The sequence below is a fragment of the Aythya ferina genome (assembly GCF_964211825.1).
Source record: "Aythya ferina genome assembly, chromosome: 18".
Classification (NCBI taxonomy): Eukaryota; Metazoa; Chordata; class Aves; order Anseriformes; family Anatidae; genus Aythya; species Aythya ferina.
The window spans coordinates 3,599,706-3,617,961 of NC_140317.1; the positions used below are offsets into that span (position 1 = coordinate 3,599,706).

General features: G+C 49.7%; 1 protein-coding gene across 2 annotated transcripts in view; it reads right to left on the reverse strand.

Annotated features, from left to right (window-relative positions):
• The window catches only part of LOC311420789 (uncharacterized protein), a 177,451-nt gene that overhangs the window by 63,465 nt on the left and 95,730 nt on the right, over positions 1–18,256 (reverse strand). Inside the window, exon 4 of one of the 2 annotated variants that reach the window (XM_084492031.1) lies at positions 3,314–3,670. The exons of the other annotated variant lie outside the window; for it this stretch is intronic. Coding sequence (XP_084348157.1) covers positions 3,614–3,670 — 57 coding nt within the window. The 3' untranslated portion in view covers positions 3,314–3,613. Of the gene's footprint in view, positions 1–3,313; positions 3,671–18,256 lie in introns of those variants that run through there. 2 annotated transcript variants of the gene reach the window in all.

Consider the following 18,256-nt stretch of genomic DNA (forward strand, 5'->3'; position numbering starts at 1 on the left):
ATCTGCTTATTTCGGGCATCCACCTTAGGAGATGAGGAACCACATCCTCCCATCACAAATTAAAAGCCAATTTCTTATGCCACTCCATGTGTGCCTGGCAGAGGCAGGGCTGCCCAGGGACGTGGTTAAGGATCTGCATGTGTCCGGCCGTCTGGGCCCAAGCCAGAGGGACCCCACGAAGAGAGAGGAGCTGCCTCTGCCCCACCACCCCACTCAGCAGCTCTTCCCTCGTCCTCTCCATGAGTTGGCTGGGATCCAGCGGGATGGACAAACCCTGCCCAGGAGCCACAGGTCTCTTCTTGCCTCTCTGCATGGATGATCACGGAATCACAGAATTGTAGGGGTCAGTAGGGACCTCAAGAGATCATCGGGTCCAACCCCCCTGCCAAAGCAGGTTCCCTAGAGCAGGCTGCACAGGTAGGCATCCAGACAGGCCTCGAATATCTCCAGAGAAGGAGACTCCACAGCCTCCCTGGGCAGCCTGTCCCAGTACTCCGTCACCCTCACCAAGTTCTTTCACATGTTGGTGCGGAGCTTCCTGGGCTCCATTTTTTGACCATTGCCCCTTGTCCTGTCCCCACAAACCACTGAAAAGAGGTTGGCCAAATCCCTCTGTCTCACACACCTCAGGTATTTACAAACATCGATTAGATCCCCTCTCAGTCTTGTCTTCTCCAGGCTGAACAGACCCAGGTCTCTCAGCCTTTCCTCATAAGGAAGATGCTCCAGGCCCTGGATCATCTTTGTGGCCCTCCACTGGACTCTTTCCAGGAGATCCCTGTCTTTCTTGTACCGGGGAGCCCAGAACTGGTCACAGTACTCCAGGTGAGCAGAGTAGAGTGGGAGGATCACCTCCCTCACCTGCTGGCCACGCTCCTTTTAATGCACCCCACGATCCCATTGGCCTTCTTGGCCACCAGGGCACCCTGCTGGCTCACAGCCTACCTGTCATCCACCAGGACCCCCAGCTCCTTCCCCACAGCGCTCCTAATGATAAGGGCCCGTACTGAAACCTGAAATATTTTCACAGCCGATCATCTACATATTAACATCCACCACGTGCAGGCAACAGACCGAGCATGTTTCTTCTGAGAAAGCTGGCACAGCACAGTTCGTCCTCTCCCACGGAAAAGTGAGGAAGCAACAAGTGGCTCCGAGGTGCATCCAGCACCGCGCCCGGCTCCCCCGCCGCGTTCATCGGCTCCCTGCACCGGGTCCACCGCCAGGCTCCCCAGTTCGCTGGGACTCGGACTCGCACACAAAGAAACCCTTCGTTCCCAGATGTTTTGAATTTTCCATGTATTTGGAAAAAGTAAAACGACTCTTTAACACCGAGAATAGTCGGTGATATTGGATTTGGAGTGTGTATGAGGGGGATTAGCCAAGCGGAAATGCATGGTGGATGTTTCACGGGTGTTTTACTCATCCAGGGAGAGAATAAAAAATGTGGCAATCGTTATTTTGTGGGATATTTAATTCCTCCAACTAATTTTGCGTGAAACTGGCTTTAGTTTTCATTCCCTCCTCTTTTTCTGGTTTTCTTTTTAAACTCTTCTCCATCCTCTTTTCTTCCTTCTTGGAAAAAGGAGGGGAAATGAGAAGTGAAGAATTCACCCTTCCCCATACTGTAATTTTTTTCAGACCGCTCTGTCAATCCATAATCTCCTCCAGGTAGGCCCCAGGTAGCCTTTGACATGTTTTAAAAACTCGATGCCTAGAGTAAGGCTCCTAATTCCATGCTTAAGCACCAAAAAACGTGAGCTGGTTTTAAAAAATGCTGAGCACGCAGCAGCTCCCAATAAATTTCACACCCCTGCAAAAGTCCTGTTGTCGGGAACTGTTTTCATCCTTGCGTTTGCAGGTTGCCTTCATTACTTCCTTCCCTTGGGTCACAAAAAGGCTGTTAGTGACATCTTCCATTTACCAGGTGCGGTAGTATAAATTCAGAGTAACTCCACTAAACTTAATGTGCTTAATGTAGATACTCTGGATTTGCGTTGCTGCAAATGAGATCAGAATTTGTCCCAGCCACAGGAGCCAGAGGGAGGTCAAATGCTTTACATACATTACCTCCTCTTCAGCATGCTAATGATGTGCAATTTTCAAATGCTTTTCCCCAGACGCTGCAGTTCCAGGAACAGCACTAAAAGCATTAAAAGGATGCAAGGCAGACTTTGCTACTGGAGGAGGCAATGCCCAGCAAAGCTACGAGCCTGACTGCAAGCAAACTCTATTTTAGAAAGCAGAGAGAGGGAAACTTTTGGCAGCTTCCAATAAAATGTTCACAAATCCACCCTTGCTGATGTCACTCATCCCATTGCAGGCTACTGTAACACCTCCCATCCTCCCAGAAAACTCAGGGCTGGCCAATGCAGCAGTTCAAGCCGTGTTGGCCACGTGCACCCCTCCTCCAGCCAAGCATCCAGGCAAGGGGAGAGGTCCACGGTGGCCCTCATGCCCATCGGGATGCAGTCGGCTGTCCCCAGAGCGCCAGGACAGGGCCCTGCCAGCAGCCTTCGGTCACAGCTGCTACTCGGGCTTCTGCTTTGCCTGACACAGACAAAAACCTCGCCTGATTTCTGGTGCGGCCATGCCCTGCCATCTGTTAATGGTTTTCCTGAGGTTACCTGTGCAGCTCGATCGTTTGAACACGGGCAGGAGCACATGTGGTTTTAAGCTGGATGTTAATTGGAAACATTTAGTGTGTCAAACATATGATTAATGCACGGAGTTTTAATTGAAATGAACCAGAATTCTGCAGATCCGCTTCTCCTTCCCCACTGCAAGACTTCTGGGGCATAAAGAGCTTTTTTTAAAGCAAAACAAAGTCAGAGACTTGGCCAGGGTAAAGCAGCCTATTTGTATTGGAGGCAATGAAGGCTACTTGCTCCATCTTAAAATCTGGCCTGAAAACCGAAGACTACATTAAAAATAATAAGAAAAATGTCACAACACTGCTCTACATTGCTTTCTTATTAACAAACATATCTGCGAGGCATGATTAAGGGTGCTCATCATTCCCATTGTAATTATGAGGTATTATTTGTAATATCATTTTAAATTTGCCTCTTGGTAATCCACTGAAGAAAATCTGATTTCAGTTCACTTCATTATTATGTTTTTGCTGTCAAAATAATGCAGAATTGCTTTGTTTTGACCAATGGAACAGACCCAGTTTTCATGGGACAAAAAGGATCATAATGAGTGGAAAGGAATAAAAAAAAGAGCAAGAAACAATGAAGTAGTTCAGAATTCATTAGGTTCAGTATTCATTTCAGTTTGCTTTTTTTTTTTTTTTGGTTGGGGAGAGGAGAGGAAGGGGAGGAAGGGAGGAAAGCCCAGGCCATTTAGCAAATGAAAACTTGTCACCTCTGATCTTCTGAACCTCCATGACTTCACCAGAATGCGCAGAGTTTCTTCAGGTCAATTTTGGGACAGCTTTGCCTTGGCAGTGAATAGCAGAGCTCCAGATCTCAGAGGTCCAAACCAAATATGTTTTGAATTTTGCCATATACCTGGCTTATTACATTTCTGATAAAGAGTCCCAAGATACTACAGTCAGTGAACGATTGACTGTTTCTAGGAGCAGCACAAACATCCGATAGCACATCCTTCACCCAGGCTGGCCACGTCTAACCCTGGAATAGCTGACAATATTCTGATGGGGTATCTGAAAAAAATAGTGGGTGACCATGAAAAGAAAGGCAATCATGTATGTTTACAAGTCAAGGACTTAAGTTCTGGCCTGTTTCAATCATAAATTTTCTTAATATCTTTGAAACTTGTTATTTTGATGTAATTGCCTGTGAATATTTGCAATACACTATCAAGTTTTAAAGCTGCTGAATGCTTTTTGCTCTCACTTGGTTACACAACTTTGCCAAACTTTAACGATTTGAGATGGGATTTTACAGGTGAATAACCTGACTCCAGCAACATTTTTTCTTTAATTTATATCTCAAATGACCTGCCCCTTTCTGAGATGAGGACAGAAACAAAAATAACGTTCTCCAGCTAAGTTAAACTGTTTGAGCAACATTTCCCTTAAAAATTCCTCACCTCCTTTCACACTTCGGAGCAGGCATTTTATTGGGGGTATCCCTGCGGTTGTCCTTGAGAAAATGTGGGCAAATTTACAAGCTTTTGTAAAGTCAGAGTTTGCAGAGGCTCAGAAATGCCTCCGCTTGCAGAAACTTCAGTGCATGGAGCTGGCCCTTCCCCAGCTGGGCGCAGAGCAGGACAGCACGGCCAGCACAGGGTGGATGGGAGCTCCTGGTACAAACCACTCGGCTGCAACTCGCTGCCCCTCAGCTCAGCGTAAAAATCCCTTTGTGCCCTGCTAATACAGGAGAGGCAAGAGCTAGGGAGCTTTGAAGAGGGAGCTAGGAGCTACACTGGCACCAAGATCAGGTAAGAGCAAAGGCTAAGCACCACCAGGCAGGCACATGGAGGAAAGGTGTTCAGTCCTTGTGAATAAACCTGTATCAGACTGATCCTCGCTGCTGGCACGAATGAGAAAACCCAGGGCACAAGCACTGAGGTGCAGCATGGGCTGGAACAAGGACCCACAGCAGGGAGCTGCCAGGCTCCACAGGCAAAAGCGTGCCCAGGCTCAGGTCCCCAGAGGAATCCGCGATGTCCCCATCCTCTGTGACCCTCCCGAAACATTCAGAGGGGAATCAACAGCTTGAAGCCAGGCAAGGCCAGACACTTCCCAAAAGTCAGCCCCATTGACTGGATCAGGAGTCTGGCACTAAAGAAGTCGAAGCACCTGGCTCAGGAAAGCGCCGTGCAGCCAGCCAAAATGCACAGCCCGGCCCGTTAAAGCTCTGCAAACTGCACCGCCGGAGCCTTCACATTCCCTGAACCCTCGGCAACCTCCAGCAAGCACTCAGTTGAGGCTGCCTTCTACAAGTTGGCAAAACTGGGGGGCCTCCCTCCCTTCTGCGTTAAGCCAGCTCGTTTCTCCAACCCTGTGTGCACTTTGGAGGGCTCCTTGTTGTCTCGGAGTCGATGGGCTCTGGAAATAAGGCAGGCAAAGGAGCTAATGGAGTGCAAAGGGCAAGCTGCTTCTGGCTGCAAGGGAACATACTGAAGCATTTCTCCCTTCTCCCTCTACCCTGCTCCTGCTTTTTTCTTCCCCCGTTCCCTCTTTTCTTAACCCAGACCCCTTAATGTAATTGTGCTAATCTGTGGCCACCTGAGCAGCTCAGAAATGCCCGTCCTGGGCCAGTCCCATTGCGGCGAGGCAGAACAGAGAAGAAGCATGCAGACTGCCCCATAATTTTAATTTAAAACAAGGAGGGAGTCGAGTGAGGATTAATCACCTTTCCAACGAAGGCTGGGTTTGGTGGGGGGATCTGAACCCACGTTGCTCTTTAACCTGATGAGCAGAGCGCCGATGGGGGTGGTGGGGAGAGCTGACAGGGCCAGGCTGGGCTCTCCCCGTATCAGTGAGACAATTCCTCCTTCTGCTGCGGTGCTTTGGCAAATAATCTAAGGATCACAGGGGGTCAGGTCAGCCCAGCAACACCCTGCATGGCAAGTACCTCTCCCAGGCAGAGGTGGCACGTGAAGGGCAGGCTGGCTGCACTGCGGGGCGACGCGCGGCGCTGCGAGCGGTGGCCGCGGTGTACGAGTTCCTTCCCCGTTCTGACACAATCTGGTTCATACGCAGCGGGGTGATGATGGGCCTCGGGGAGAGCTGATGAGCTCATTAATGCCTGAGGTGGGTCACAACGTTGAAGTCTTCGCGGGGGAAGTGAGGATGGGAATTAGAAAGCAGTGATTGCAATCTGAATTTGTATTACTCTACCCCTCTGGTACACGGGACATTGGCTTTCCAGTCATGTACCCAATTAGAGATTAGAATTTTTAATTAACTTCCTTAGCAGTTCTTGAAGGACCACAAATTTCTCTAACAAGACAACCCACTTATTATACAGGTCGGGAGGCTTTCCACATAGCAGACATGCAGGGCTGGCTCCCTTTGCCCAGCTGCACAGACCACAGCAGTGGCTTTGTCCGCCAAGCACAGAAGAGGTGAGAGAGGTTCAACCAGAAATGTGTGGCCTGAAAGTGAATCCAATCCATGGCACAGCTGAATTTCTTACAGGTGAGTGTATCAAGCAAGGAAAGGAGGCATTGATGATATTATCTCGTGTCTCCTACAGCCATGTTATCACAACAGAGTTCCTGCAAGCTTTATACGGGATTTTGCTGCGTTTGCAGATTGTCCCGTTAATCACAGTAGATTTTGAACATACCAAAAAAAGATGCCAGTCAGGCCAGGAACCAGAAACTGGTATTCTGGGGCTCACTATTTGACCCCACAAACGTCTTCCTGTACCCTTCAAATACAGTGGTTCCCCAGCAAAGCAAGCGTGGCTCCATGAAGGCCCTGCTGCACAACCACTGCCGGCTGCATCCAGCCCTGTGCTGCAGCACGCAGAAAAGCAAGAAGCAGGACCGAGTACAAACAAATGCTCTAATCTGAAAATCCAAAGCATAAGAAAAACTGCTGTAGCCCACGGTGAGAATAAGGTGACCCAGTGCAGCTACAAGGTGCCCTGTTCTTTCCCATTTCTGATGGTTCTGATCCTCCGAGTCCCTGTGCAGCTGCACTGTGAAATCCATTTGAAACATCAGAGAGAGCTTGTGCATCAAACTAAAATAAATTCTTCTTCCCACCCACCCCCTTATAGGCTGACAAAAGACTTCCCCTTTCTCTGCTGCACCCATTTCGCTGCCCTTTGGCTCAGCAGCTCAAGAACTTCACGGAAATAAAGCCTGCATTTGGTTCCCTTGAAAATCCAAATTGAGATGCTCGAGTTTATTTCATTCTATTTTCTTAAGCTCAAATAGAAAAATAGGTTTATACACATAAATAAAAAAATAATAACCTGCCATTTAAATCCTGTTCAGGCAATTAGCTCACTGCCTAGCTGTGTGCTAATGCGATCGCCTTTCATTGTTTGTTCCTATTTATACTGCTCTTTAAAGTTCATTAAAATCACTGCTGCTATCTCACACAGAACAACTGTTCAAAACATCAGTGTCATGCAGTCAGGAAATTTATGCTTTGAAGTTCCCTCCTTTATTCATTTTTATCAGGCTTTTTTCTCCTTTCCTTTTTTTTCTCTTTTTTTTTCTTTTTTTTTTTTTCCCTTAACGACTAAACCAGTTTTATGCTCTTCACAGCTATTCCAAAATCTGTTCCTCCTGACACGGAGCTGATACATCATTCCTTGCTCATAACCCTTTTTCTCATTTTCATCATTTCTCTCCCCGCTTGCTTTGGCTCTCTGCTAAGTCCATCACAGCTTTGTTTTTATATCCTCGTCGCCGTATTTTATAGCCCAGTAAAACCTAGAAAGCTGCTTCAGAAAGCACACATGCCAGCGCTTTGATGTTTGTGTTTGTGCGGCAGCTTGCTGGAGCTCAGCGCTCAGAGACAAAGCCCCGAACCCGCCCGCTGCCAGGGCACAAGGGCAGGAACGATGAACGGGGACAGGTCCCCAGCTCTCATCCCAGCCCCGTTCGAGAAAATCAGCCTTTTTTCTGCAACTTTTTCAAAGGGGCTCACCCCATGTGCACCCCCAGCACCGCAGTGAGCTGCCGCTGCTGCTTCTCCAGCGATAAAAGCTCCAGGGATGATCCAGGGGAGCAGAGGTGGCCTCTGATGCTCCCCCAGTGCATCAGCCCTGGGACCAAAAGGCTTCTTGCCTTTGCTTTGAGCTTGCTGCTCCCTCAGGTGCTGCCTAAAAGCAGAAGGCAACAAACTACGGGCAGGGACCGATGCTCAGCTACGAAGGTTGGCAAGTGCAGATCCCTGGAAATGCGGAGCCAGGCCAGGAGCAGGTGGAGGATGCTCATAAAACACACAGGGTTTGGAGGCTGGGAGCTGGCTGGGGAAGGAGCAGAGCCCAGCTTTACCTTGCTGCATGTGGAGAGCTGCCAGGGAACGCCACACCTCCCGGGCACCTGCACAAAGCCCGGGTTTGGCAGGGGAAGGGCTGATCGATCCTGGATGTGTCTGTCCGTAAAGCCCAGATCGCTGCCCCTGCCGCCTGCTCCAAGCGGCAGCCCACCCTCCTCTGCTGGCCTTCAAGAGGCTTTGGATTAGACACGGGAGCTTAGAAATACAAAATTACCTGCACGATTATTCAGAAATAGCTTTGAAGGGAGATCATTTCAGTCCAATATGCTCAAATTTCTCTCTTTGAATAAAATCGATGCTGCTTTATTCCGTTGAAGTATAAAAACACTGTTAAATCCCAACTCAGAAGGTTACCTCACTGCATAATTTTGTACCTACGCCTTTTAGAAAGTGATATTTCCCTCTGACCCACGAGAACTGGAAAAACTTCTATGCTGAGAATGAGCAGAAGACCTCTGTCGGGAGGCAGAATTGTTTTTCAGCCCGCAGTAATTAACGAGTGCTGTAGACCATCACTTAATATGATACAAAGAGCACTGCCAAATCTCAGGATTATATCTGCAGCTCTACTCTCGAGTCCCCGGTGTCTGGAAACATGTGATTTTAAGGAGTATCTCAGTTCTGATTTTTTTTAAATGCTCTTTTAAATGTTGTGGTTGCAGAGGAAGGCTTGAAAACAAGAATTGTACGGCTAACAAAAGCAGAACAAAAAGTTCAGCGTTAATATTTTTTTAACTTTTTCTTCTAAGCTGCCTCTTGAGCTGAGGCCTTGATTCATGGTGTTTTGGTCACCAGCAGTTGGTGATGCTCAATCTGTCATGGGAAAGAATGAATGCTGTGAGCCAGCCCTGAGCAGGTTTAAAAACAGTCCAGGCTCCCAGACCAGGAGGGGCAGGCAGTGGCCAGGACTTGTTAACACCAACCCGTCTGCACCTTGCACAGGGCAGACACAGCCCCAACTCTTCCAGGGTGTTTGGAAGGGGAAAACACTTTTTCCTCCACTAAAACGTGAGCGATGCGGGATGTGCTTATCTCATTCAGCTCAGCTGAATACAGCAGAGCTAAACTCCTCCTAGGCTCCTGTTCAGTCTGCAGCTCCTTTGGCTCATCCACCACAAAACAAACGGGAACTTGAAGGACAAACCTGCCCCGGAGAGGCAGGGAATGCCCACCCAGTGCTTGCATGGGCGAGTGGGTGGTAGAGCAGGGCCAGGCTCAGCGCTCCCCAGGGTCGCTCTCCTCTCCCTGTGCTGCTGAGAAGCAGGGGAGAAGCCTCCTTCCTCCGTTCCCAGCATCAGGTTTGAGCCAAAGGGGGCTATCTGACAAGGGAAGGAGTGCCTGTCTGAGCTGATGAAGAACCTGTGAGTAGTTTCAATGGGAAAAGGTCTGCTTTAATGGACAGAAACTGAAACAGAAGTCACAAATTACTCAGGGCTTCAGATGAACAAAGCACAAGGAGTTGATTTGCAGCTGTTTCACCTTTCTTCCTTCCCCAAACCCGTACTGGTCTCAACAGGGATGTGGTACCCAAACAGCCCCTATGCACCCTCGAGGCTCTGCCCAGACCTCCAGCCCTTGGTGTTCCCCCAGCAGGAAGGCTGACACCAGCCGTCCAGGCACTGGTTCAGCTCCTCCACCCCCAGGGACCAGCAGGGCTCCCCAACACGGTGCCCAGCACAAACCAGTGCCATCTGCTCCACCGCCGCCACAACGCATCGCTGGAGCACGAAGCTTGTCCCAGCACAGCTCAGCAGGGGTTAACACCAGAGCACTGCAATAAACACACTGTCAATTTAGTCTGGCTTTCACAAGGCTAATTTGTCTACCTTTTCAAGATGTTCTCCACCAGGGTCTCGAATGTGAATCTGAAGGAGGGGGTGGACAGAGACAGAGTGCGTGAGCAGGGTTTTATGGGGCTAAGTGAAGGGCCACGAGCAGGCAGCTCTCTCCAATTAACCCTGGAGAGAAATTCTGGGTTGAAATGCCTAAACCAGGTTTGACCTGCAACGGGACGGAAAGGTTTCTGCTCTGGTTATTGTCATCCTGGGTTGGGGTCCGAAATGTTTACCTCTCCGCTCGGAGCCCGAGGTTCAGCCTCCCCGACGGTGCAGGTGCTGATGGACGCACGGAGAATTTCCAGACGGCGCAGGAATCCCGGCGGCAGCACAGCCCGCCCTGATTTACGGAGCCGTGCAGCAGGCAGACAGAGCCCAGCCTCCCTCCGCCTGCAGCCTTACCCCTCGCTAGCCTCCGGTCTCACCCAGAGGCCTCCAAACACACGGAGGAAACCCAAAGGCAGCACTGCCCTCGGAGGTGAAGGAGATGCTCGCAGCTCGCTGCCTCCCCCTGCTCCCCACTCCCCACTGCAGGGCGAGGTCTTGTTTGTGACAGCCCCCATTGTGACATGAAGAGTCCCTTGGTGAGTGTTCATGGGCCCTCCCACAGCCTTAAAGGTCTTCCTTTAAGGCTGCTGCTCCCACACGAGCCTTGGGACACAGCGGGCTGCCCCCCAGAAGCAGCACCCTACAAACCAAGATTTGGGGCTGCCCAACCATGCGGGTTAGATCCAGGCAAGCCAACACCATAGAAGCCTGTGCATGAGCTGTGCAGTGGAAAACGAGCAACTGGAGTGAACGCTGCGGTTGTATCTCTGAGGATAATCACACACCGAGCTCCTACCATGTTGTTTATAGAGCCAAGCAGGCAGCCATCCAGACGGAGCCACACGGGAGCGGAGCAGGAAGGCGCACACGAGGCCCCTCGCTTGCACAGACAGGACGTAAAACAGAGACAGGGAATTTATTCCACTCTGCACTGGGCTGGACTGGGGCTTCTCCTCTCCCCACCCAGTGGATTAGCAGCCACTAACGACGCCTCTCTCGACAACTCTCAGTTTTGTTTCCAAAAACTTGTTCCTGTTTGTAATTCCTCATACCTGCTGATCTCTCACGGACGTCCCAAACCATGCTCCGCGAGGCTTGTGGAGCTGCTGTGTGCCTGGCTCCCTGCTGCCAGCAACGACGACGCTCACAGGGATGAGGCAAGGGCAATGGTGTTTGGATGCTTCGGCTCCAGTGCTTCAGGGGGGAGAAAAAGCACTGGGCGTTTTAGGAGGATGCTGAATGCAGCTGAGCTGGTAAGTCAGTGTGGCATTTCCAAGAGCCCCAACTGCTCATCTGTGCAGCTCAAAAGGCTTTCAAAGGCACTTCTGCAATCTCACACAAGCTTCCAGAGTTCCCGTTCTCTCCTCCTTCCCGTTCTAATACACCTATGACCCTTCTAAACAACAAAACCAGCAAGGCAGCACTCAGAAGCAACCTTACAAAAATAAGCCCTGTGCTCCAGCAACCACAGGCTGCTTTCAGGGAAGAGAGTGGGCTCAGAGCACAAGGGAAGAGATTACAAAGCACTTGCAGCAAAAAAAGAGACTTCAGTTTTCAGCAGAGAAAGGTTTCCTAGGCACATAAATAAACCCCGGGGCCATGCCCAGGCTGCTCCCCAGGCACGGAGCGACGGCAAAAACGCACTCTGACTCGGGCAGCCTGGAGCATAAGAGCCTCCGAATGCTACTCATAAAAGCTACACGAAGAGCTGCCTTCCAACATGTTTGTCCTGTTTTTTTTTTACTCCCTTTCCCTTTTTCACACTCCAAAGGGTGAATGATCTGGGGTGTGGTGGAAAAAGGGAGAGAACACCAGGAGTTTTTCACTTATTGCTGCCCTTTTCATATCACGTTTTCCTCCCTTAGAACCTGGCCCTGGCTGGCTTCCCAAGCAAGACGTGAGAGCCAGAGGTTCATCCATCTCTATTTAAATGTCTTTTGTACTGAATTGAATAATTGCGCCTCCATTTTACTCCAGGGCTAAAGGTGACTGACTTAAAGGTGATTATCTTTTGTTAATAGCCTGCATTAGTGAGTGAGATCTCAGAATTACTTTTGTAATCCTTCCACACACTTTAATGTTGCTATTATTATTAATATTGCTCTTTAAAACAAACTTTCCTCCTGTCACGTAGAGGCAGTGACGGCTGGTTCTCAGGGAGGGGGTGAAGAGGAGCATTTTGTGCTCAGGCAGGGAGAGCCCAGCGCATCCACGGCCCCGCGGGCTCCTTACAGGGATGCTCGAGCCCAGCCATCGAGGAGAGGCATTCGAGGAACTCAGTTCAGGATGGCTGCAGCCAGGTTTCGAGGCTCAATATGGCCAGCACAGGTTTGGCAGCATACTTAACCATTTTTTTAGGATTTAGACAAGGTGCTTTATCTTTTAAATAAAGCCATTTCCACCCTTCTATCCCACTGCATGGTGGCAGAGCCTGCCTCGCGCTGGCAGTCTTCCTTTCCCCGGCTCTGGACAGGGACATGGTCCCCAGGCCAGGGGATGCAAGCCCAGCCTCCAGGGCACCATCAGAGTTCAGATTTTTTCATCCTCCTCAGGATTTAGAGGATTGATTTAGAGCATTGATGCTGCTGTGTGAAGGTCTTTCACCGAGGCAGCTCACACAACACCCCTGAAATGCCCCACCAGGAAATCCCTGCACACCATCAAGAATCAGCATGAGGCTTAAACTTTTTGTGGCTCAGATTTTCTGCAGTTCCTGCTCCAACAAACCACGCTGGTCGAGCTTTCCTTGCATTGTCTGCCAAACGCTGAGCACCGGCCGAGGTGCAGGTGCTTGCTGAGCAGCGCTGTGCCGGGACAACCGCCCTCACCCACAGAGCTCCTCACATCCACACCTGTAGAAGCTCAACATGAGACAGATTTGATTAACACTAACGAGTTACTGGGTTAATACAGAAACCGAATTAACATCCATTAAACTGCTGTAGCTTGAATACCAGTATTTCACACAAACTTACGTACTGTATGTTGCCTCTGAAGTCTGTATCTGTTCTTTCTTCTCTTTCTCCTGTGTTTCTGTTACTTTTTGCCATCCCTGATGGAGAGGAAACTAGCTAAAGGCTTGAGGAGAAGTGTATAATTTGGTTCAAGCTAGGCCAGCATTTTCTAACATCATCAGCATGGCACTCGGGTATGAAATGTGCAATTTTAGCAGTGTGTTCCAGGTAAAAGGTAAATGTCTTGCTATTAAAGATAAAATGTTATGAACTTTTAATGCTAACTATTATTATTAAACAGCTACCCATCCAGAGGTGGAGAGAAGAAATACCTTTCCCACACTAAATTTTAAGCTGTGAGGTGCATACACAAATAATATATTTCCTTCACAGAAAGTGTACATTAGAATACCATCATTAAGCTTAAAACATCGAGCATTCAAACGCAAGGCAATAGCCATGCCACCTCATCAGCTAATCACATACTATTTTCTTGCTGCATTTGGCATCATTTGTGACCCTAGAAGCTTAACACAGCCTTGGAGCCTGTTCTCCCCTTGCTGGCAGCCAGCTCGTACAAGCTCACCTCTCCTTCTCTGGAGCCACTTCTAAATTGCCTTGGCATCCAAGGCGAGCAGGATCCGCTGTGTCAACGGCATCAAAACAACACCTTCGGTAGAAATTTGAAGCCGCACCTTCACACTTGCATCAGACCCAGCGCACACAGCTTAAACCCAGTGAAAAGAGAGCGGAGGCAGGAACCGTCACCCATCAAACCCCATGCCCAAGCCCTCCTCCCCACACCAGCCTCCTGAAACCGAGCCCTCCCGCTGCAAGGACGTGTCCCATCCCAGTCCCCCCTCCAGCACAACTGGAAGCCTCTCGCTGTCCAGCTCAGGCTGGGAGATGAGGCTGTGTGACACTACTGAAGTCACCTGGGAATTGAGCTCGCCCCCTGCTCTGCGTTGGAAGTTCAGCTGTGTGGGAAATGCAACGGATCCAGGACCCAAACGCCCCGCACCAGGGCGCAGTCTGGTTCTGCCTTCTCACCTTGAGCCTTTCCTTCGCTGCACAGGTCCCCCTGGCTTGTCGAGAGCAAGGCAGGCTGTGGATGTGTGGATGCGGCAACACCGCCACGTGAAATCGCACAATTCCTGGAGAGCAGTCGTGTCCCCAGCCCACTCCAGGGACAGGGAAGTCACACTTCATGCTGGAAGCACCTTCCCTTGCCTGACGAGTTGTGCAGCTCTTTAACAACTCATCATCTGTCACCCCTCACAGCTTTACACATGGCCAGAACTTCTCCACTGCCTGCTCACATCACGGCCGTGGCAGCCAGCGAATACGTGCCCATGGCTGATCACCCTATTTCTATGCAGAAATTCCTTCCTGGGACTGAATAGAAAACCTTTAAGGTTATTCATTGCACTTGTCAGATGATTAAACCCACTCGGCATTTGGCTTCTCATCTTTTCGTGCCCGCTTAGATTAAAATCACTGGGGCCTGCCCACAGCACCTTATCACTCAGCTGAGGCTAGGCTCAGGTGGATGAAGTGCTGGCATGTATCTCAGGCCTGAAAAATAACCCTTCAAATAGCTTTCCATGTAATACTCGCATTTTTGTGGCAGCAATCAGTCCCGAGTGCCATCCAGGATGAGTTGAGCAGGCCCAGGATGGGGAGCCAGGTGACAAGGCCTGCAGCACAAAGCCTCATTGCTCATTGTTGGTTTGCAAGGGGAGTTAGGCAAGTTGTGGGAAAAGGTCTGAGCAGCAAAAAAAAGAGGAAAAAAAAAATTGTAGAAATGTCTGTTTGAGAAAATACTACCTGGCTTCTGAGAATAAAACGCTTACCAGTCAGAATAGTCCTTCCCAAAGCAGAAATTTTCCAGTGTTCCCATAAAAATGAAAGCCATAAAAAGGGACTTTCAATTCCAAAACACACACATTTTCAGCTGAAAAGCTTTCAAATGTAAATAGTTTTGTTCAGCCATGATGGCCCGGCTTCGAGTTACTGATACAGCATGGACGGCTTTAGAAAACAGCAGACACATTCCAGAGAAATTTGTATTTCATTATTATTTTTTTAAATTTGTTTTAAATCAAAGAAAAGTTTTGGCACGGATGTTACAGCTGGCTTAGCTGTGGTTAGGAGCTTTGAATGTGCCCGGGACTGACTTGAGCTCACCTCTGAATGACATCTGTCCCCTGGCTTGGAGGGGCAGCTGCTTGCAACCGGAGCTGAGGCTGCTTGCTCACCCCGTGCTCACCGCCACCTCAAGCCATGACCACCCCGTGGTGTTACAGAAACCTGTAACCCAGAAACAGGCTTCAAAAAGAAAAATAAATAAATAAAAACCAATCCCAAGTTTGATGCCCAAGAGTATTATTAGTGACAGGAAACTTCAAAACTGTCTCTGATTCAGTTCAGCATCTACATTTTGATAATTTATCTAAAGCCGCAAGATCTAGAAAATGAGACAAAATCCCCCAAAAGCCAGGCCCTCAAGAAACATTCCATACTTCTTTCTCCGCAGCATGTAGAAAAACCACAAAAATAGCTTTTCCTCAAGGTATTTTGAAACTTCAGCTCCTGGTTAGATTGGAGAAGAGCAGAGGCAAGTGGAAATGAAAATCACCTGGAGGAACATTCCCAAGGCTGCTTAAGACCTTGTAGAAGGTTTTGTCTGGGTTTGGATGAAAGCTGGAGATAGGGGCAGCTTCAGGGGGCGAAGAAGATTAGAGGAAAGGAGGCAGCTTATATTTTAGCAGCAGGCATCAGCAATCTTGAATTGTGGGATGGCTGAAGAGGGTGGCGTTTGAGCAGATGCCATCACGCTGCAGCAGAGACAGGCCAAACAGGGGAAAGCTCGAACCACCCACATTTAGAGACAGGCGAGGAACGAGACCCAGCTGAACAATCAGATCTACTGTTCAACCCTCAGCACCACGAACATAATTTTCTCCTCCACCTACTTGCAAACTGAACGACAGTGTAATATTCACCCTGAATGGGGTAAAAATCCTCCCGAAGCACTGCATGGCTGTAGATAAGGTCTGATGTAACTCATCAACCTCTTCCCTGGCAGCAGGAGGCTGGCTGCCCAACACCCACGTGGTGTTTCTGGAGGCTCCAGCAGCTCCTGTCCCTGCCACTGATGGGTACATCCATTCACACAGCCTCCAACCTCAGCTCTCTTCACAACCCCATCCAACACAACAACCTACCCTACCAAAATTAAGAGGACCACGAGAAGCCCTTCTGCATGGCTGACCAGCACCTGTCAGAGCTCAGTTGACCATGAAGGTAACGTGAATCATAGGCCAAACATGCAGCAAATATTTGATTTAAAGAGTTGTGCAGCAGTGGGAACGTATGTGCAGGTTGGGAGGAAGCAGCCTGAGGGTTTCCTTCCTCGGCTCCTGCCATCTGGCAGCAGGCCGGGGCAGTCATCCGATGCCACGCGGAGCAGGCAGGGAAGGACCCCGCTTCTTGGGGAACAGCTGTGGCTTTGTACAGCTCAACGTGCTTTTCTCCACAGCTCAACCATGAACTCACAAGAGGAACCTCAGCAACTAGAGCTCAGCCTCCTGCTCTTAAGTATCCAGCGGTGAGGATGACTCTGGACCTTGCTGTGCACCTCCTGCCCAGCACCCTCCTGCCGCCGCACCATTACTCACAGCACCCAGAGACAACACAGAAAGGCTGATAGGCCATCAGCTCCCACGGAACGATGACAGTTTATTGCAAGGAAGATCTGTCTCTGCTCCTGCACAAGAGAGTAGAAAAATATTAAAGCCCCGTTCATAGCTCACTGCCACCCAGCGATGACGGTGCCCGAGCCACAGCGTGATGGATTGCTCCGGTCACAATCCCCTCTCCCTTCCCCTCCCTACCTGCTCCAGAAGATGGAGGACCTGGAAACCATAAACCAACAAACACGGCTTTTCTTTTCCCTTAACCTGATGGTATTGCAGTTAGGTGAGCTGCAAAAACACTGCAAACCCAAGCACGGCCTTCCAGAAAAAGGGGAAAGGGCTGCGGGGCTCGCCGGGCCAACAAGTGCCCAGTTACACCAGTGGAGGTGCCACACAACGCCACCAGCAGCCACCTGCCACCTCGCAGATGTCCCTCACAAGCCTCCCTGGCTGTTTATTTGGCATTTCTCTGTCTAGTCACCGCGTGCAGCCTACATCAGATCAGCATGTAGACACCTCACTGCTCCAGGGCAGTGCTGAGAAAGACTCGAGTTCACCATAAGGCAGGAAAAAACATAGCAAGAAACACTGAAAGCAGAGAAAATCCTGGAAGGGTATTTCAGAGATCACATCGATAGCAAAATAACCTCATTGTGATTACTATTTGACTTCAGACAGCTTCCTAAAAACTCATTCAGTTGTTGCACTGGGAAGGGAAGGGCTGAGTTCACCGGCAAACAGAGCAGAAGAGCTCAGGTGGAAGAGGCCTGCAGAGATCATCGAGTCCCACCGCCAGACCACTTCAGGGCTAACCAGAAGTTAATTAATAGCATTAATGAAAGTTACATAATAGTTAATAAAAGTTAAGCACATTATTGAGGGCATTATCCAAACGTCTCCTGAACACCGACAGGCTTAGGGCACCTTGCTAGGAAGCCTGTTCCAGCGTCTGACCACCCAAAATGTAAAGACATTTTTCCTAATATCCAGCCTGAACATCCCCTGACGCAGCGTCTGCACAGCTCTTTTTCCTGCTGTCCAGCAGACGGGTGACGTGCTGGGCTGTGTCTGAGGGTCTTCAAAAAGTCACAAGGAGACTGGGAAATGGACACGACTGCTTCTCGGTAGTGTGGGAGCACCTGGTCTGCAGTGGGCCGAGCCCAGGTGTGTGCGACAAAGCTTCCTGATGGAAACTGGTGGGGATTTAAACTGATGTGGTCAGCTCAGCACAGCCCTTCTCTGGATGTGGGCGTGACATTTTCCAGCATTAGCAAAGGGTTTTGGTTAAAGTCACACCCAGAAAAATAAATAAATAAATAAATAAGGAAAGAAAGCCAGTATCACACGGGAATAAAACACACAGAGGATGTCTTCAGGCCCCAGAACCACAGGTGTGGTTCCCTGGTACCATCTGCTTGGAGCAGCCCTCCAGTGAGATTCTTTCTATCCCCTTTTTTTTGTGATCCGTTTTCAAAGGCCACGGGAGCGAACTGCACAAGAGCATTCAAAACTAAGCACACAGGCACTACTAGTGCACATACACACTACGTCCTGCCTGTTGCAGCTCCCACTGTCTCGCTGCAGATCTTGCAAATACGTTCCCTGCAAATTACAGCGAAGGAACAGCTCCTGGCAGCAGCCTGCTGCACAGCACAGGCACGTGCACGCCTTTGCACCTGCGTGGCAGCCAGCTGGGGCTCCGCAGTGCCACTGCTCAGCATGAGATGAAGGCACCCAGCAGGCGCTTGTCCTGGCTCCACGTCCTGCAGGCACTGCCAGCAG